Source organism: Boleophthalmus pectinirostris, unplaced genomic scaffold (assembly GCF_026225935.1).
Source record: "Boleophthalmus pectinirostris isolate CB_2022bp ecotype Guang Dong unplaced genomic scaffold, ASM2622593v1 HiC_scaffold_13, whole genome shotgun sequence".
Lineage (NCBI taxonomy): Eukaryota > Metazoa > Chordata > Actinopteri > Gobiiformes > Gobiidae > Boleophthalmus > Boleophthalmus pectinirostris.
In genome coordinates, this window is record NW_026571036.1 from 20,949,488 (window position 1) to 20,967,958 (window position 18,471).

General features: G+C 36.2%; 1 protein-coding gene across 1 annotated transcript in view; it reads left to right on the plus strand.

The window, feature by feature from the left end:
* The window catches only part of tmem244 (transmembrane protein 244), a 28,457-nt gene extending 10,194 nt beyond the window's left edge, over positions 1-18,263 (plus strand). The window contains exons 5-10 of the mRNA XM_020917252.2: positions 9,156-9,288; positions 15,083-15,168; positions 15,244-15,320; positions 16,260-16,385; positions 17,224-17,268; positions 18,151-18,263. Coding sequence (XP_020772911.1) covers positions 9,196-9,288; positions 15,083-15,168; positions 15,244-15,320; positions 16,260-16,385; positions 17,224-17,268; positions 18,151-18,248 — 525 coding nt within the window. The 5' untranslated portion in view covers positions 9,156-9,195 and the 3' untranslated portion in view covers positions 18,249-18,263. The remainder of the gene's footprint in view (positions 1-9,155; positions 9,289-15,082; positions 15,169-15,243; positions 15,321-16,259; positions 16,386-17,223; positions 17,269-18,150) is intronic.
* Positions 18,264-18,471: the final 208 nt, after the last annotated feature.

Consider the following 18,471-nt stretch of genomic DNA (forward strand, 5'->3'; position numbering starts at 1 on the left):
GCAGTCCGTGAGTATGTTTATGGAGAGGGTCAGGCTTTGTGCCATGCTTGGCTGCCGCTTGCATGTAAAGCGCAATGGAATAGTGGTTCTGTGGGGAGAGCTCTGGGATGCTTTAAAACCTTTGTAAATTATGCATCTCTGAGGGAGCAATAAGCAGCTGTAGACGGTTTGTGCTGGCATACAGGTCTTCTTTTGTTTGTTTTTGTGAGGAATCTATAAAGACATTATAGTTGTTTAAAAGATGTGGCCTAGATATTGTATTGTAGCTGGATTTTCTGACATTAGCTTTCTGTAAACTGTAGAAAACTGTTGGTGCAGGAGCAAATTCAATAGGGATTCTTTCTCAGAACAAACAGCATGGTTTTATATAGGCTACTATAGGGGAGTGTATCTGTTTCATAACTATCAAAGTAGCCTAATTTTGACTGCAACGCCTTACTCCTTTGCCGTACTTCATTTTTATATAATATACAGAATGCTAGTATAAGTTCTTAACAGCAATAGGCCTATATTAGATCAGATGTGGTATTTGTGAAATTGTAGAAGCACTTTTTGTACTAAATCTGCAGTTTTGTGTCCAACCCAAAACAGTGTTGCAGATGTGGCATGCTTGTCATTTCCTGTATTTACATTCTGAAAGGTTTTAGAGGAAATCTGATGTGAACTACAGTCAAATGAAACACAGATTTTGATTTTGGACCTAAAAATAAAACTTTTCCACAGATTTTAGTTTGAGATGTTTGAGATATGAACAGGCCTGCAGGCACAGCGTGGTTACACAGCTATTAGGAACCACAGAGGTTTTTTTGAGCTGCATGTCAGCTGGCAAACCTGTCAGTATGTAACCTTAACCTCAACCTAAACTCCCAATTAAATCCACAAGGCTGCCTATAAAAATACCAAAAATAACGATTTGACATCTTTGAATGTCACTACAATCTGTGGATACATCTCAGCACATAATGTTCAGTTGACTCATAAGCTATTAGAGATATTTAAAGACTATTTAGTTTGAATTAAAGGTCCTATATAATGCAAAATTGACTCTTGTGAGCTTCATGCCGTATTATAATGTTGCCTCCTCAAAAACATACATGGAGTTGTGTTTTTTTCAGTCACACATGTTTGAGTAATGCTTACTTATTAGTCTGTCTACATCTCCAAAGCTCAGAATGGTCTGTTCCACCTTGTTATGTTATGTTAACACCTACTGTTCAGTAACAATTATCCAAATGATTCTAGTGAAGGTGTATAGAGTTTAAAAACACTGTGTACTTTCTTTATTACCACATGACATTTCAGGGTGGAACAGAGTGTTTTTTGTGTTTTACATGTGTGAATGAAACAAAACACAACTTCAGGTATGTTTGTGATGAGGAAACAACATTATTACATAAATCAGAAAATTGTGTAATATGAGCCCTTTAATAATTAAAAAACAAACAAACAAAAAACATAATATACATGTTAACAAGAGAGTGGGAGGAAAACCAGTGTGGGAAACCGAAACAAAGCCACGCATTGTAGACTGTTGTTATTGTTGTTTACAAGACTAAGTGGGATTTTGGGGTTTTCTCAAATGTGTTGGCTTCTTTTAGTCATATTTATTGTAAACAGCTGTTGGGTTTTGTGGTTGAATAATTAACAGGGAAAAGTAATTAAGTTATGAAAAGTAGACCATGTAGTAGAGAGAGGCCAAAAGCAAATAATTACAGTAACAACTGTTTTGAGAGAAATAGTGTTGTAGACTATCAGATGGGCTGCTGTTCAACAATATGACTCAGCTGATCCATCCCCTTTTTAATCGATGTCTATCCAGCAACAGCTTTATAAATGTTCTTAGTCAAAATGATTTAAATCAATGGTTCATTTTGTCTGGATCTTATGTTGTATCATTCTTTGTAAAAGTAGGGAGTTTTTTGCTTTGACTTGCCATACAAAGAATGTGAATTCTTTTGCGGAAATACAGCCATGTCACTCAAGGCCACATATTGTGCACTTTATTTCTCTTTTCAAGCTGTACATTTGGTCTTTTTCACAGTGCAGACAGCAGCAAAGCAAGAAATATTATAATCAAGCTGAAAGCTGAATTTGTCTGAATTAAGTAGGATCTACCTACGTAGTCCAAACTTTTTATTACAAATTTGTTTCTATTGATAATGTGCAGATGATGTCATTCACATTTGCTGGGGGCGCGAAGCTAACTGGAAGCACTACTCTGTTAAAAGCTCTCTTACTCAAGTTAGACTTTAATCTGAGGTTTATTTTAACACAATCTGACCAGAAAGAGCAGACTTGGTTGGAACTACAACAGGTGAGATGGTTTGTGTTGTTAACCAAGTCTCTCACACATAAAATTAATCACATTTGAGCTAAGATTAACCAACAGTTTTTATTTTTTTCAGTCATTCTCACCTTTCTGTTGAAAATCAAACACCTAAGTAGTACCATGAATGCTCACACTGAACACAGACTCCTGAAAATGTACTGATCCATTTTGCAATTTTTCTTGTTTTTCTTGAGATCTTAAAACTTATCTGTGTTTGCTAATAGGCCTTTGTGAATTGTGTCAACATGGTAACTATTGGTGTATTGTTCAGCATTACGCCAATAGAGATACATGTAGAACACCCCCAGCATGATGTTACTGCAAAGTGTCAAAAACAATCAATACAACTTTTGGCTTATTATAACTAGAGGAGGGTAGAGTAGACAAAAATTGTTCTCAAGTAAGAATACTGTCTCTAAGTTCAAAATGGCCTAAAGAATTTCTCAAGTAAGAGTAAAAAAGTAAGAGAGGGTGTTTCAGAGTTAGCCCTGTTACTATAGCCTGACATTTAAAGTTAGTGGAAAGCACCAGTCATCTGTGTCCCCTAACGATTAATGATTATGCAAACTTTTCTAGGCCAATGTTTGGGCCCTCATCCACATAGCCTACTATAATGATCATAATGTAAAGATTGAGTAGTCCAGACAGGAATGACAGTACTTTCGCTTTGCCAATTGCTACCATTAACATTCTACCATCTTTACTCTGGATGTGTCCACCTTGTCATAATAGCACATTTGGGAAAGCTTAAAGGTGCATTGCGCAACTTTTCTGAGGTTACACTACTGCATGTTATTACTGTGCCTGGGTTAGGGTTGCCTATCAAATATTTATTCAATTACATGTGTTTTTATTGCTCAGAAATACATTGAAAAAGGATGGGCTTGCCTCTTTGGTGCTCTGACCCATAACCTGACTTGGTGGCATTTTTGTCTCCATGGAGATAGAAAAGTTGAATGCTGTGGAACATTCAGGCAAAGCAATAAAACATGTATTATGAAGACAAGCAGGTAACAAGCCCGCCACCAGAAAAGTTACACAATGCACCTTTAAGCTCAATGAATTTGGCTTGTGTTGATGATTTTAGTTGACCCATTTTCACACTGTCAAAATAGGCTTCAATTTTCACCTTTTGAGTCCATAATTACAACCCCATAATTTAGTTAAAGAAACATTGTGCCTTGTTTTCATAGTGTTTGTGTAAACTAAATTATATATGATTACTGACTGCTTCTGAACAGTAGCTGCAGTTACATGAGCACTCAAAATCTGATTATAGTTAGATTTATGGAGTTTTGGAGAACACTATTAAAATGACAGCTAAATTATCCATGGTCCCACTGATTACTCACATCAGATTTTGTGGGTTGCACATCATTTAAATAGATAATAATCTGATTTTGGATTGCATGTAACCACCAGTGATGGAAAGAGTGCTGCACATTTTACTCAGTTACAGTTTTTTGGCTAAAAATATACTAAGTTACAAGTGCTACCAAATTTGTCCTTGTGTAAAAGTAAAAAGTATGAATAAGTATGAACAAGTACTACTTGTTTACAACCCAGCTCGCTTGGGGTGAGTAAAGTAACAAAAGAAAAAAAATGATGTTAAATGGAACAAATAATGTTTAATTAACAGGGTTGTAAAAGGTAAATTAACAAAACAGACTAAAATATACAGAGAATACTCTAAACTAAACTCGAAACAAAACAACAGACAACGAGTTTTGCGCCACTAAACGGGTCACTGATGCAGGCTTACATAAACGAGTGGTTAACTAAGGGACACACACAAAACTAAAACACAAGTTCCCCAAATTAAACCACATAAGCCCACAAACAGAATCGAGTGACCAAATTAAAAAACACAAAACAGAACTAAACTACAGAAATTGACACACACACACGAACACAGACACAAAATGGCAAACTGGCCACGAAGGCCAGCAGCCCTGATCAGGTGCAGGCAATCTCCTTAAATAGGGGACGGTGGCTGCAGGTGAGGTGGGCGTAGACATGCCCCACTAATCACGAGCCAGGGCTCCCACAGCAGGAATCAAGACGTGACAGCAAAATATTTTAAAACAACAAAACAAATTAGAACTGAAGGCTTGGGGCCGCAACACCACTACTCAAAGCCCATATTATGCTATTGTCTAATTTCTGTTATAATGTTGTTTCCTCATCACAAGTATATCTGGAGTTGAGTTTTTTAGTTCTACTCGCAAACAGAAATCTCTCTGTTCCCCCTTGTGATGTCATGTGGTAATACAGGAGGTGCTCCACTGTGTTTTTAAACTCCATACACCTTCACCAGAGTCATTGGATCATTTTAGTCCTGGAACTAAACTACTCCTTCTTGACATCACAAGGAAGAATAGAGCATTTGAGCTTTGGAGATGTAGACAGATTAAAAACAAAGGATTACTCAAACTCATGAATGAAACAAAACACAACTCCAGGTATGTTTTTGATGAAGGAACAACATTACAACATGGTTTAAAGTTCACGAGTCAATTTTGTGTAATATAGGACTTTTAAACAGAATGAAGTTTTAAACCATAATTTGCGAATACTCAGAGCAGTGGTTTTAAATGTAACTAAGTACAATTACATGGGAAGAATTTTACACAATTACAAGAGCAAGTATATGCTTAAAAATCTACCCAAAACGTACAATAAATTAATGTGTGTGTTTATAATTACTTTTCCCCCCTGCTTAAGAAGTGTTAGCATCTCTGAGGCACTAATAATAGCCTGTTTACTCCATGCTGACATGTGGGTCAATGATCCCTGTAGTGTTCTCAATAGTACCTCGACCTACCCCTGCGTATAACTGATTAGAAAATAAGAGACACACAGACTGGGCTGGAGCAGTGAATAGTATTAGTGATGTCATTTATTTCTTCTGTCTTCTTTGTGGAGGCTGCAACAGTTGTTTTCAGAGCAGTAATCACTCCCCAGATATGAAAAAGCACTCTCAAAGATAGATCTGTTCCCAATTTTTCCTCCTATTTTAGTGTACAGTTTCACTTCATTTGATTATAGATTATGAGAAAAAGAACAGGATGAAATATGTAAGGTAGAAAGAGATGGGCTCTAGATGCATTTTATTCAAATTTATATGTAGTTTAGTTATTTTTCAAAGTTCTTTCTCAAAATGACTGTCTTTGTGGTTGAGAAAAATGAATATGATTAAATGAGTGCATCAAGGTCCATCTGATTTGTATAGATAATATGTGGTTTGTGCTGCAGTTTAAATTACCTGGTGGATGTCTCTGTGTTATTGAAGGTAAAGAAGGTTTCAGCAAGTGGTCATCTGAACACTGTTTTTGCAATCAAGACATTTCAGCTCCCATTTTTAATTTGATGAGTGAGGTTTAATGACTTGAGACATAAGGAATTTATCCCACTCTGAGTTAAAGGTCCTATATTATGCAGATTGTTAAGTCATGTTACCTTGGACCTTACCTGGAGTTGCATTTTGTTTCAGTCACTCATGTTTTGAGTAACTGAGTTGTTATTAGTCTTTTTACATCTCGAAAGCTCAAAATGCTCTGTTCCACCTTGTGATTTCATGAAGCGGTAGTTTCCAAGTTAAAAGCTACCTTATAAGTTTTCTTCAGTAGAGATGGAAAATTCCAAGGCTGAAAGGTTAGTGAAGGTGTATTGAGTTTAATGATACAGTGAAGCAACATTATACCTCCATACCTCAGATCAGAAAATAGTGGGAGGTTTAGAGTTTTAGACTGAAACTGACCTGCCCTTGTTTACTAGCTGACATCGTTATGCCTAGTGCCACAAACCAGTACTGTCAAATTGAAAATTGCTTTTGGATGGGAGCTGAAACATCTTGATTCTTCTGTTCTGTTTAGGCTTTCCCTAAAATCAGTTATATGTATAATAGGGTCAGGACCAGAACATCAAATATTAAAGCTAAAACCACTTTTTACATATTTACAGTATATAGCTTATAGATCCAAAAGTGCTGTGAAATACATAGGAATTAAAATAAAGCTCTATTCTACACTACTAGTCTCCATTTAAAATAATAAAACTAGTCAAATCAAATAAACACAAATGAAGCAATACAAAAAGTAAGTAAATTATAATTGATAATGGAATATAGAGAACCACAGAACTTATTCAGTGTAAACCAGAGCTGAGAATCAAACTACAGTAGGTCTTAAGACAAGACATAAAATACCTCTCGGTGGCTGCCACTAGGACTTGGGAAGGCAGAGCGTTCCAGAGATTAAATAAAGGGAAAACTCTAATAAAAAATAATATTTCCAAATGTAGATGATGTACAGAGGAGTTACAGTGAGTATAATAGGTTTGAGGTGACTGGAAACTGGAGGCCTATGTGACTATATGACTAAAGAGGGGATTGTCTAGAGGAGAAGATATTTGTAGATATAGGCAGATGATTCATTTTGTCTTTTCCTGAAAAATAATAGATCGGAAAAGATCTCTTATGTTATGACTAATATACCATGATGTTCTTATTTTAATTTGAGAGACTGAGTCGCTGTGCGGTGACTCAGCAGCTTAAACCATGTGTCTTTATTCAAATGGTCAAATTAACAACATCTGTGAAGACATTTGGAGCCAGAGATGCTCATAGGTCGAACACTTCACATGCTTACCTTGTTCCACAAAGACCCCCCCAGCATCCCCCTTATTCCTCCATCGCTATGGTTACAGTGATGCAGGTTACCGTGGCAGCCTCTTTCACACACACACAAGTGCAAAAAGACCATGCAAGGCTTTTTTTCAAATCACATTTACGCAAGCGCTGACGACTTGGAGAGTTGTAGTTTTTCTTTTCAGCTATTTCTGTCTGTGGTGGGGAACTGTCGTCATCCTGCCACTCACCTCTGGCTTGCATCACTCCCATGTCACAGACAACTAGTCCTGTTTATACTTTTAGAGGTTTCAATTATGGTTATAGTTATGGTAGTTGTTTGCCTACAGTGTTGAGACGTAACTGAATATCTGTACAAATAATATGTATTCTGAGTACTAATTCTGAATATTGCTGGATTTCAGATGACATAAATTTCAGATGACATAAGTCAATATCATTTAATACAGATGGGGAGCAGCTAAAATAAAAATTGTTAATCTGCAAAATTATGTTGTAATACAGTTTATCTTGGGTTTAGTTGAGTGGAAGTACCAGGTTCAACATTTGTGAATTTACCTTTTGGATTTCATGGCAAAGTACAATGTTATCAATAGGAAAATCTGGCTTTTGCCCCCATTTGGGAGTATGACCAATTCCAGTACAGTTACTTTTTCATTTGGAGGTGTTCAGCATACAGTTACTTTTCTAAAATAATAAAGGAATACATGATGGTATTTTATCATATAATTTAGGCTTCAAACTACACAGAATCTGTGACAAATAGGCAACTCTGCTCTTGTGGAGAGTATTTGTGTGATTTTAACATCTCCAATGAAATGCATGAAAACTGAGAAGCAAACATTAAGCTGTTATTAATACTATGTGTCACCTTTACATTATAATTGAAATGCAACTGAATGTTAAAGTATTCCAAATACAGTAGTCTGATTAACCCAATGGTCAAAATATATTACAAAATACATTTTAATGCAGGTATTCAGTACTCTGTAACTTGATTTTCAAAGTATTCTTCCCATCACTATTTGCAAATCATGGTTGTCAAATCTTTGTTTATTCACTTTTAATTTTAAAGGCAGATTCTGGCATGTGAAATTATGGAAAGGACATGGGTATTATTAGGGTTGTCTAGTACATTATATGCTATTTAAGTGAGTGTTGTTCTACTTCACTACCATCTAGTGGCCATCACATGTACCATCTTTTTTCAAACTGAATTACAACTGTACAGTATATAATGAAAAAACAAGTAATACTTTGTAAAACAAGGTATAAAAGAAATTTGAATTTCATGTTTAACACTCAACTTCTGATCTATAACAGCGTCTTTACTATAGAGTGTTATGTATTTATTTATTTTTATTTATTTATTTATGTATTGATTTATTTATTATATTTAATCTATTTCATGAGTTATTCAACAGACTGCATTTTATATGTTTTACAATTTGGTGATCCATATGGCTGCTGATTTTATTTTGTGCAAATTAAAAATATTGCTTTTACTGTATCTGATATGCACACCCAATTTCATATATTGGATTATATTTACCATAATATTCCAGGGAAGTTGTTTGAGAAATCAGTGAAAGAATTCATTTTGGCATAGAATATATATTGGCACCAGACCAGTAACACAATCACTGTTCTATTACTGATGTCCATTTCAAGTTTTCTATTCATGAATCTTGGTATATATTTCTGCCACAAAATGTTATTATTATGCTCAAAATATAAACGCAGACATTTCCAGTTTCCTTATACAGTAATAAACAATATCACTGGGTTTATTAAAAATTCAAACTTTATGAATATTAATTATTTTTGTCTGTCTCAAAAGATTGCAGAAGCTCACATAGATGTGGAGACACTGCATTGGTGGAAATCAAGAATCATAGTGCAATCACACAATATTGTAAACGATCATATAGATGAAAAGAACACATTAAAAGGACAGTATATAAGAATTATACTAAGCCATCAACCTTTAATTTTCATATCTGTATGGTGTGTGTTCTGCATAGGCTTCACCTGCACAGCCCTGATCCGTTTCAGGATTTACCTATAGACCTCTTAGTCGTAATCTCCTTTCTCCTAATCCCCAGTCCCTCCTCCGCTCCTCTCCTCCTCCTCACTCACTCTATCCACTCCCTCTCTCCCCCTCTCTCTCACACACAGACATGTAGCCCGTGTTGGCTCTTCCTCTCCGGGGCCCTTCATGTTGTTGGATTACTGCTGCCGCTGCTGTGGAGTCACGCTCATCAAACGCCATGGACCCCTGTCACTCAAGACCACACCCAGTGACACCTGGGTAAGACAAATGTAGTGGTATTTGGATAGTAGTGGTTTGATCTTACTGTATTGTGGATAGGTATATGCCACATCACCTGATTCCATGGAAACAGAAAGTTAAAGTCATACTTGGGAACATTATCCATGGTGATGTATATGTTTTATGACATACTGTGGAAAATTATAGCCAAAGGAACAATATTTCTATGGAAACAAGCAAGGATGTGACCCTCCTCCAGGCCAATTAAGAGTTAGGTTTGTGGAGAAGCAAGCCCATCAGAGTTCAGTTAAATTTTTCAATACAATAAAGACAACCAAACCTGTTATTTTAATCTACTTTTGGGGTAAAAAATTATATACTGTGGCTCTAGTCATCCTATCGAAATAAAACAAAATAACAAAATCAGAAATACAAAGTTTCTTAGGGCACAGTTTGGGCCCTCATACACATTGTAATGATCATAATGTGAAGATTGATTTGTGCAGACAGGATTGGGGTACTTTTGCCATTTTCTACCATTAAATCCCTATGCTGGATTTATCATAAAGAGCACAATTTGGGAAATCTGTGTTATTACTGTAGATGTTAGCTGACCCATTTTCACAGTGCCAAAATAAGCTTCAGATTTCACCCCTTTGTGTCAATCCATAATTGTAAACCCATGTTTTAGTAAATAATTGCGCCTTGTTGTCATAGTATTTGTGTAAACTAAATTATATCATGGACTGCTTCTTTACAGTGATGGAAAGAATACTGCAAATTTGTTTTCAAGTTAAAGTACAGTTACATGGGTAATAATGTACTCTATTACAAGTAAGTACTGCCAAAATTACACTTGTGTAAAAGTAAAAAGTATGAATAAATACTACTCAGAGTACTAGAAAGTTACTTTTAACTTAGTTTTAGCAGCCTTTCATATTTTATACAAAACTTGATAAATGAAATGTATCAAAGTTATCTTTTATCATGAGTTATCTTTTAAACCGTAATATGTATATTTATCTATTCTATTTTTTGGGGGGTAAAAAATAGTATTTGTATTTATTTATTAAAGGGACAATGCATATTAGACAGATAATACAAAAGAAAATACATGTAGTTACATGTAGTAAATATGCAGGATTGTAGCCAAAGCAAGTTAATATCCTTTTAGGTATGTGACTTTAATATGTTGAGTTTACTTCTGTTTCAGTTTTTAGTCAGCTTCCAAGCCCCAATAAATGTGTGAAAAATCATGATTGGACTTCAGAATGCAATTACAAGAACATAAAGAAAAAGATAGAAATTAGGCAACCTTTTTTTTTTTTCTTCTTCTTCTTCTTCTATACTAATGGGCCTATAATTTGCATATGTCCCTTTCAATGCATTCAAACCACACTGGTGTACTGCCAATAAATCAACGTAGTGGCCATTTCTGTAATTCAGATTCTCCAAATACATTAGTATGTTCAGGTTCCAAGACATCAGATAAATTGGGGGGGGGGAAAAAATGGAAAGGAAAAAAATGGGTTGCCAGATGGAAAGCTTACGAGATAGCTCATGTTGGAAAGAGTACTGCACAACTGTACTCAAGTTAAAGTACAGTTACATGGCTAAAAATGTAGCATATTTTAAATAAGTGCTGCCAAAATTATACGTGTGTAAAAGTAAATATATGAATAAATATTACTCAAAGATAGATTGTAGGAGTAGGAAAGTGGACATTTGGGTTGCAAGATAGAAGTCGTAAAAGACAGCTCATGTTGTTTTATGCGCAATCAATAATAGCCCATTCAGTTCAACAATTATATCTGATTGAACAGAATACAGCCATGGACCATTTTGCTGTAACTCAGTTTGAATCCACTTAGAGTAAATAATTGGTATGGCTCAGGTTTTCCTTCTTTAGGTCATGAGCTAATCCACAGCAGGCAAACAAAGCAGCTCTGTGCCGAAGGTGTTTACCCATCGTCTGTGTGTATTAGAGTTAGCATTAGTGCTGATAGATCTGCTCTTCCTCTGCTGTCTGTAGGAAGCAACAGCTTAAAATAGAGCCCAGTGGTTCCCAGCGGTGGCCTGGACTGAAATAAACATTGGCCTCTATAAATGACCCATCTGCCAAAGAAAGTATCATGAGTGTCTGTGGGGAGGAATCATTAGACTTTCAAAACAGGGTTGTGTTTTTGTTTTCTTTTTACTTTATAGACAGTGGGTACATACACACGGTCAATACAAATCTGATAACTAGAATAATCAGATAACCAGGTAATTAGATCTGAATTTTGGATTGCGTTTATGTGCACAAGAGAAATCTGTTTGTCAAAACTCCTGGTGACGTAAATTGAAAGATTTTTAATATACGCGTATTTGGAAGATGACACAGCCCATAATGGATTTGAAAATAATCTCAGTCTTTAAAGTTACACTGTGTAACTTTACCAAGGGAGGGTCCACCCGCTATCTGTTTGTCTTTGTGATGATGTTATTGCTTTGTATGGAATATTCCACAGTGTAACAATAAACATATCCATCTTGCATTCATTCAACAGAAGTTGTTTTTAATGCTCAAAAATACCTTGAAATGCATACATCCTTACCGTGAATGGGGTCACCTTTCCATAGATCTGGCCTGGAATTTAGCTCAGCGGCTTCTCATGCTTGTTTTTATGGACATGGCCAAGTCTAATACTATATTGTGACATATTCCAGGCAAAGGTAAGTGGACCCTCCACTAGTGCACCTTCAAAAGTTTCTCTTTGTTTTGACCTTTTTGCATATTTTTACAACATAGCCTATACTAGATTTCAAAATAATCTCAATCCTTAACATTTCCTTTCTTTTTTGTCCTTGTCTCACTGGTTTGCCCTTTTTGTGTAATTTTACTTTTACAATCAGAACTGTGTGTGATCGCGTAACTGTTTTGCAAGACATTCCAAAGCACTGATAACAACAACAATTCAGCCTATTATTACGTAAGCTATGGTGCTATATATTGATACTATGGGACGTGGATAGTCCTTGGCAACAAGAGTAGTATATTTCTGCATATTTACACTGCAAAAAGTACCCGAAAAATATGCAGCAATAGAAAGCAAGTCTAATCAGTGTACTTTCAGGAGCCCAACTTCTCAACCGTGCAAAAGATTTGAACATCCATGTATCTAATTGCCTCATTAGCACTGGCAAGATTAAAATGAAGAAACACCTAACAATCCACGGTAACTTTAATTTGTTCTCAGATTTAGAGAGAAGACCGTTTTTCGTAACAGTTATCTGCCTGTATTCCCAACGACATCAGATTGTAATTGTTGGTAATGCAGGGGGATCTAATCAGATTACTGAGGAGGAGGTGGGGCTCACTGCTCACAGGACGGTAACAGTCCGCTATTACTGTGAATAGACACACATGCACTCCACCTGTCAGCTGCTTCTCTCTGTTTTCTCTCTTCTTTTTCTTCTCTCTCTCCTCTTCAAGATATCTCCAGCCCCTTCTCCCCTGTCTCCTTTATCCTCTATCTCTCCTCTCCAATCTCTCTCTTTCCCCTCTTCCCTGCTACCATTATCCTCTCTCTCTCTTCTCTCATGTTCTGTCTATTTCATCTCTTTTCTTTCTTCTCTCCAACCTCTCTCTTCCACTCTCCACTGCCACCCTTACCCCTTTACCCCTTTTTTCTCTCTTTCAACCTCCTCTCCAGTCTCTCTTTCCCGCTCCCCAACTACCTCTCTCTCCAGTTCTCATCCCTTTATTTCCTCTCTCATGTTCTGTCTCATTTCTCTCTTCCATCTTTTTTTCTCCATTCATCTCCTCTTTCTTCTCTTCCCATATCTATCCCCTCCTTGTCCCCCTCCTGTCCTTCTCTTCTCATCCCTCCCTCTCTTCTTTCTGTCCTATCTTCTCTCTGCTTCTATCCCCCTCGCTCCTGTATCCCTTTCTTTCACCCCATTTTCCCCACCTTTCTCCCCCTCTTCTCTCTACCCTCTACATATCCCCTTCTCCCATCTCTCTCTTCTCCCTTATCTTCTCTCTCGATCCCTCCAATCTCACCCGTCACTTCTCTTGCTCTTTTCTATCCTCTTCTGTGTCTCTCCCTTTCTCTCTTCTCTTCCCATTCCATTTACCCCTCACCCTCTCCTCTTCTGTATCTCTCCATCTGATCTCTCCTAACCTGCCTCCTCCTTCTCTCACCTGTCACATCTCTCTTTTTCTTTCCTTTCTCTCTCCTGTCTTAAATTCTCTCTGCAACTGTCTCTCCTCTCTTATTTCCCATTTATTGCCCCTCGTCTCTTCCATTTACTGGCTCTCCTTCTCTCCTCATTACCCTTCCCCTCTTTCTCTGTCTCTTTCTCTCTGTCTCTCTCCTGTGTCCTCTTTCTCACTATTAAAACTACAACAGATCAGACCATGGTGACCTGTCTGGCCCCACTGCAGCTAATGTCACGTTTCTGGGTCAGAGAGAGAGAAAGGATGGAGAGGAAACAGGATTTTGTGTGAGCTCAGGGAGAAGCAAGATTTTTAAACAAACGTGAAGCTTGGTTGAGATTGGTTTAAAGTTTAAACTTATTGTATAAGAAAGCAAATATTGTCATAGTGAGGAATAATTTTTCAGTCATTATATATTGCCTCTTTTTCATGTGACATCCAATATCATTTAAAGGGCAAATATTACATCCTTTCCTCATCAAAAAACGTATCCGGAGTTGTGTTTTATTTCATTACTGCAAGATGCCAACTAAATATTGAATCTTAACACTTCCTTTGTCCCTCCGCCATTGTCTACATCAGGACTTAATTGTGGTCAAACCCAAATAATGTAGAGGAAGCGAAAAGTCATTAGCCACATCCCTGTCAACATTTTAAAAGCCAAACACCCCAGACCACAACTATATCTTAGTCTCCAGGGCTGCTGAAGAGACAAAAATCTGCTTCCCTTAGTTGGGTAATTAGGAGCTGGACTGCCTTCTAGCATAAATCATTGTCTATTTTATTCCAAACGCATACAGCTTTTTAGATTTGCTCATTATGTTGTATTTTCTTTATTTGGATGTTGTCTATAGAGTTCTTAGTTATGAATATTTTGGTCATGGATCTATGGCAACCAACCGCTCCAATCCAGTCCACTTGAGCACATTTTATAAACATGCCAGTTTCCACATTGATGCACAGACAAATTAAGACAATAAAAGAAATTAAATCATAACATAAAAACAAATAAAAAGCACTAAAATACGTAAAGCTAAAAAATAAAGGTTAAAGATGCATCCTAGAATGTACCACAGTAATGTCATCAAACTTGCTTTTTATTTAATTATATGAATTTTTACTCTCCACAAATCAAACCTGTAAATTGGCTTGGTGCTTGTCTCCACATCTCTCCAAGTTTAATACCATACTGAAAATTTCCAGACAAAGCATGCGCATCTCCATTTGTGATGGACTATCCACCCGACAAGTTACACAGTGCACCTTTAAACCTATAAAATGAATAAAATCAAAATAAAATAAAAAGCCACAGAGGACCTCACAACTCACACAGTGTTAAAAGCCATAGAATAAAAGATTGTCACATCACCAGTATTGTGGTTTCAGTATCAGTTTCAGTATTGTATTCCAACTTTTCTCATCTAAAAACAACAATGTAGTGTAGTGTATAGACTTCTTTTACTGATTACTGAAAAGGTTTATACTTTCAAAATGATCTGTTTTTCTTTTTCACCTCTGTTAAAGTGTAAAGCTCTCCTGCTGTTTTAAACCCAGCAGGACTCATACCTCATGTCTGCGGGGCATTGTTAGTCTGCACATCTGAAGCTGTTTATTCTTTTGTTATTTCTTTAGGTTGTTCTACAGAATCTGTTGATGTGCATGGTGTGTTTCTACTCTCTCTACTACATTGCTGTGAGCCTGTGTATCGGACTACTCAGGTATGGACAAAAACTAACACAAATTTGAATAATTATATAATGATATCTACATAGTTTTCATATTTGTAATTCCAGGGTTCATGAGATCAACAGCTTTTTGGCCCCGTTCGACTACACAACACAACCATCATGGCAGAACCCCAAATACCTGGGTGAGTATCACAATGAGCGTAATGTGTTTGTTTATCCATTTATAGACTTAATATGTGGCTCAAATTGCCTCTGGAGGGCACATATTACACTATTTCCTGATCTATGTTATAATGTTGTTTCCTCATCACAAACATGGAGTGTGTTTTGTTTCATTTACATGTTTAACTCACAAATCTGGCACATTTAGGCTGAGTTCTTCTCACAAACAGAAAACACTCAGTTCCACCTTCTGGTTTCATGTGGTAATACTCCATACATCTTCACATTGCAGCCCCGGAATTGCCAATCTTTACTTACTCTTTTCAGATAAATAAATTAAAGTGTAATCCTAACCCTCCTTATGATTAAGTACAGTTTACATTGTGTATAAAATGTTTCTGTTACAGTTTTTTGTTATACTATAGTACAACTTACGGTTTACGTAGATCATCTCCGCTGGCTATGGATGTAGACGGCATGTCATTTTTTTTACATTTACATTACATTTTCCATTCTTAATAGTTTACAGGGTTGGTCCTAATTAACTTCACCCAGAGTCTATTTTTTGGCACAACATCCAAACTCAAACCTGGGACTCTCTTGTCTTGACCTCAGAGCACATAAGCCATACTAGCACATACATGTTTCATTACCTACAATATCACAATCCCACCATGATACCTGCTCCATCCTATTTTAGCAGCTGTACTTCACCTGTCAAATCTCATCTTGGCTAACAAGTACATTGCATTTGGGTCATCTCCACTTTTAAAATGTTATAATCTGTTATGGCTATTCTGTTTGGGCATGACTGACGATTACCCCTGCTTTTATTCATCTTCATAATCACCGAAACAAACCGTAATAAAAAAGTGGGTCAACAAGGATTACAAAAGCAAAAATATAGTTGCACAATATTAAATGACGACAACATAATAATGCATTCTGTCTCTTTGCAGTGAGTGTCATCTCCACAGAGGTGACCTATTTCTTGGGAGGTTTGGTTTTCGCCTGGATTGTGGAAGAGTGGGTCTGGGACTACGCCATCACTGTCACTCTGCTGCATGTTGCCATGACGGTGGCAGGTAAGACGGCACACTTTGGAAAGTAGATCAATGGAACGGAAATGCTTATAGGATTTGGAGATATGTTACGTAACAGGATAGAGTAACACTGTACGGTATGGAAGATTACTCACAACTGAACAATGATACATGTTTAGTGTGATAATAATGTTATACTTTACATGTGTAGCGATAATAATGTTATATTTAACATGTGTTTCTTTATTGGCAGCTTTCAGATTATAGTTTGTGATGATTTCATACTCCCAGATGTAATTTTTAAATGTATTTTAATATTTAATAAAACAAAACTAGACAAAAAAATAATAATAATACAAAATAAAACAAAACCTTCGATAACTTTTTATTTTTCCATGAAATATTCAAAAATTCGCAAATGTTAATGTTAAATAACATTTGTCTTTTTCAACCTTTAAAAGTATTGGAACACAATTTTGGTTAAAATTATTCCATGGCAGAGCACTTACTAAAATATTACCAAATTACACAATTTAGGGAAAAAAATTTACAAATATTTTCATTGACCTTTTATCTGGTTCTTTCTGTGAATTGGTGATTATTTTGCTTTTTTTCACTAAATCACACGTTGCTCAGGACACTCCAGAATAGTAGATTATTCATTAAATACATGTGTGAATTAACTTAACAGAAAATTTGTCCAAGGCACAACTACCTCAAGGCACACTGGTTGAAAATTTGTAGTCTTGAGTGACTACTAGTAACTTGCTGTATTTGCATTTAAAAGATATTCATTTAGTTGCCCCCATCTGTGTTAAATAATATAGGCCCATTGTGCAGTAGTTCAGGTATTTAACATCATCTGTTCATATTTTTGCAGTGATGTCAGACTTCCCCTCCGCAGAACACTGGTGGATAGCTCTGGGTAATTGTTTCTTGCTTGTCATTCATCTTCATATGCTGCAAGCCTTCTTTAAATCAGAATCACTCTAAAAAAAAAAAAAAAAAAGTACTGTTACACAAAAAGCAATAAAAAACAAAAAAATACTGTTTACCATTTTTTTTTGTTTATTCTCATAAGTCTAGACTTGTTATAAACATCATCTTAGCCTGGTCCACTACACCCATCTTTGATTGTATAGAAATAGGCTGTGATACATGGCAAGTAGATTGGAGGCCAGGCAAACAACTTCTATCAGTCCTTCCCTAATTGTTGTCTCAAGCACAATTTGTATTATCAGTCTTAAAGCTGCTACACTATTATATACAGGTATATTTAAAATAACCAGCAAATATTTAAGCAAAATGGGACAAGTAGATTAATTTATATTTTACTGTAGTTCACTTAATAATAATAATATTAATGCATCAGTTTTATATAGTGCTTTTTTGGACACTCAGAGATGCTTTACAGTGCATTATTCATTCACTCCATACCCTTTGGTGGTAAGCTACTACTGTAGCCACAGCTGCCTTGAGGTAGAGTGATGGAGGCGAGGCTGCCAATCTGCACCACTTAAATGCCATATTAGACATATGTGAGTAACAACCAGGTCTTATTATACTTCCATGGTAACAACAGGCAAAATAAAAGTATGTTTAATATAAACTGGAAGTGGAAGTTCCCAGGGCCAAACACAGACCTTATAGACCTGCCTAATGTTGTCTTTACTTTAACTTCTCTTTAGTCTACTACAAATTAGTGAGGTCCGGACATTTGTCACTATGGTTACCACCTGCTTAGAGCTCGCGTTGACGTGGACAGTCCTTGGTTGATCCCCTTTGCTTGTTTGTTTAATCTGTTCAGGCTCTGGGCTGGTGATGATGATATTTGGAGGCCAGCTCTTGGCCTACAGACTCTTCAGGAGTAACTTTGTCTATCCAGAGGAGCTGCAGAACTTCTGATGCATTCAGCACGGCAGCTATAAAGCTTTTAAATCAATTACAGGTCTATCTCAGGTTTAGATTCTTAAGTAGCCTAGTTTATAATTAAATATATTTAAATTGTCAATACTGTGAGATATCAATACAGTGCTATCTATGATATTGTCTATACTGAGGTATTTTTTGTCAGATTATAAATTATGTTAATTTCATTTCTTATTTGTGTTTTTTGAGTTTAATTTTT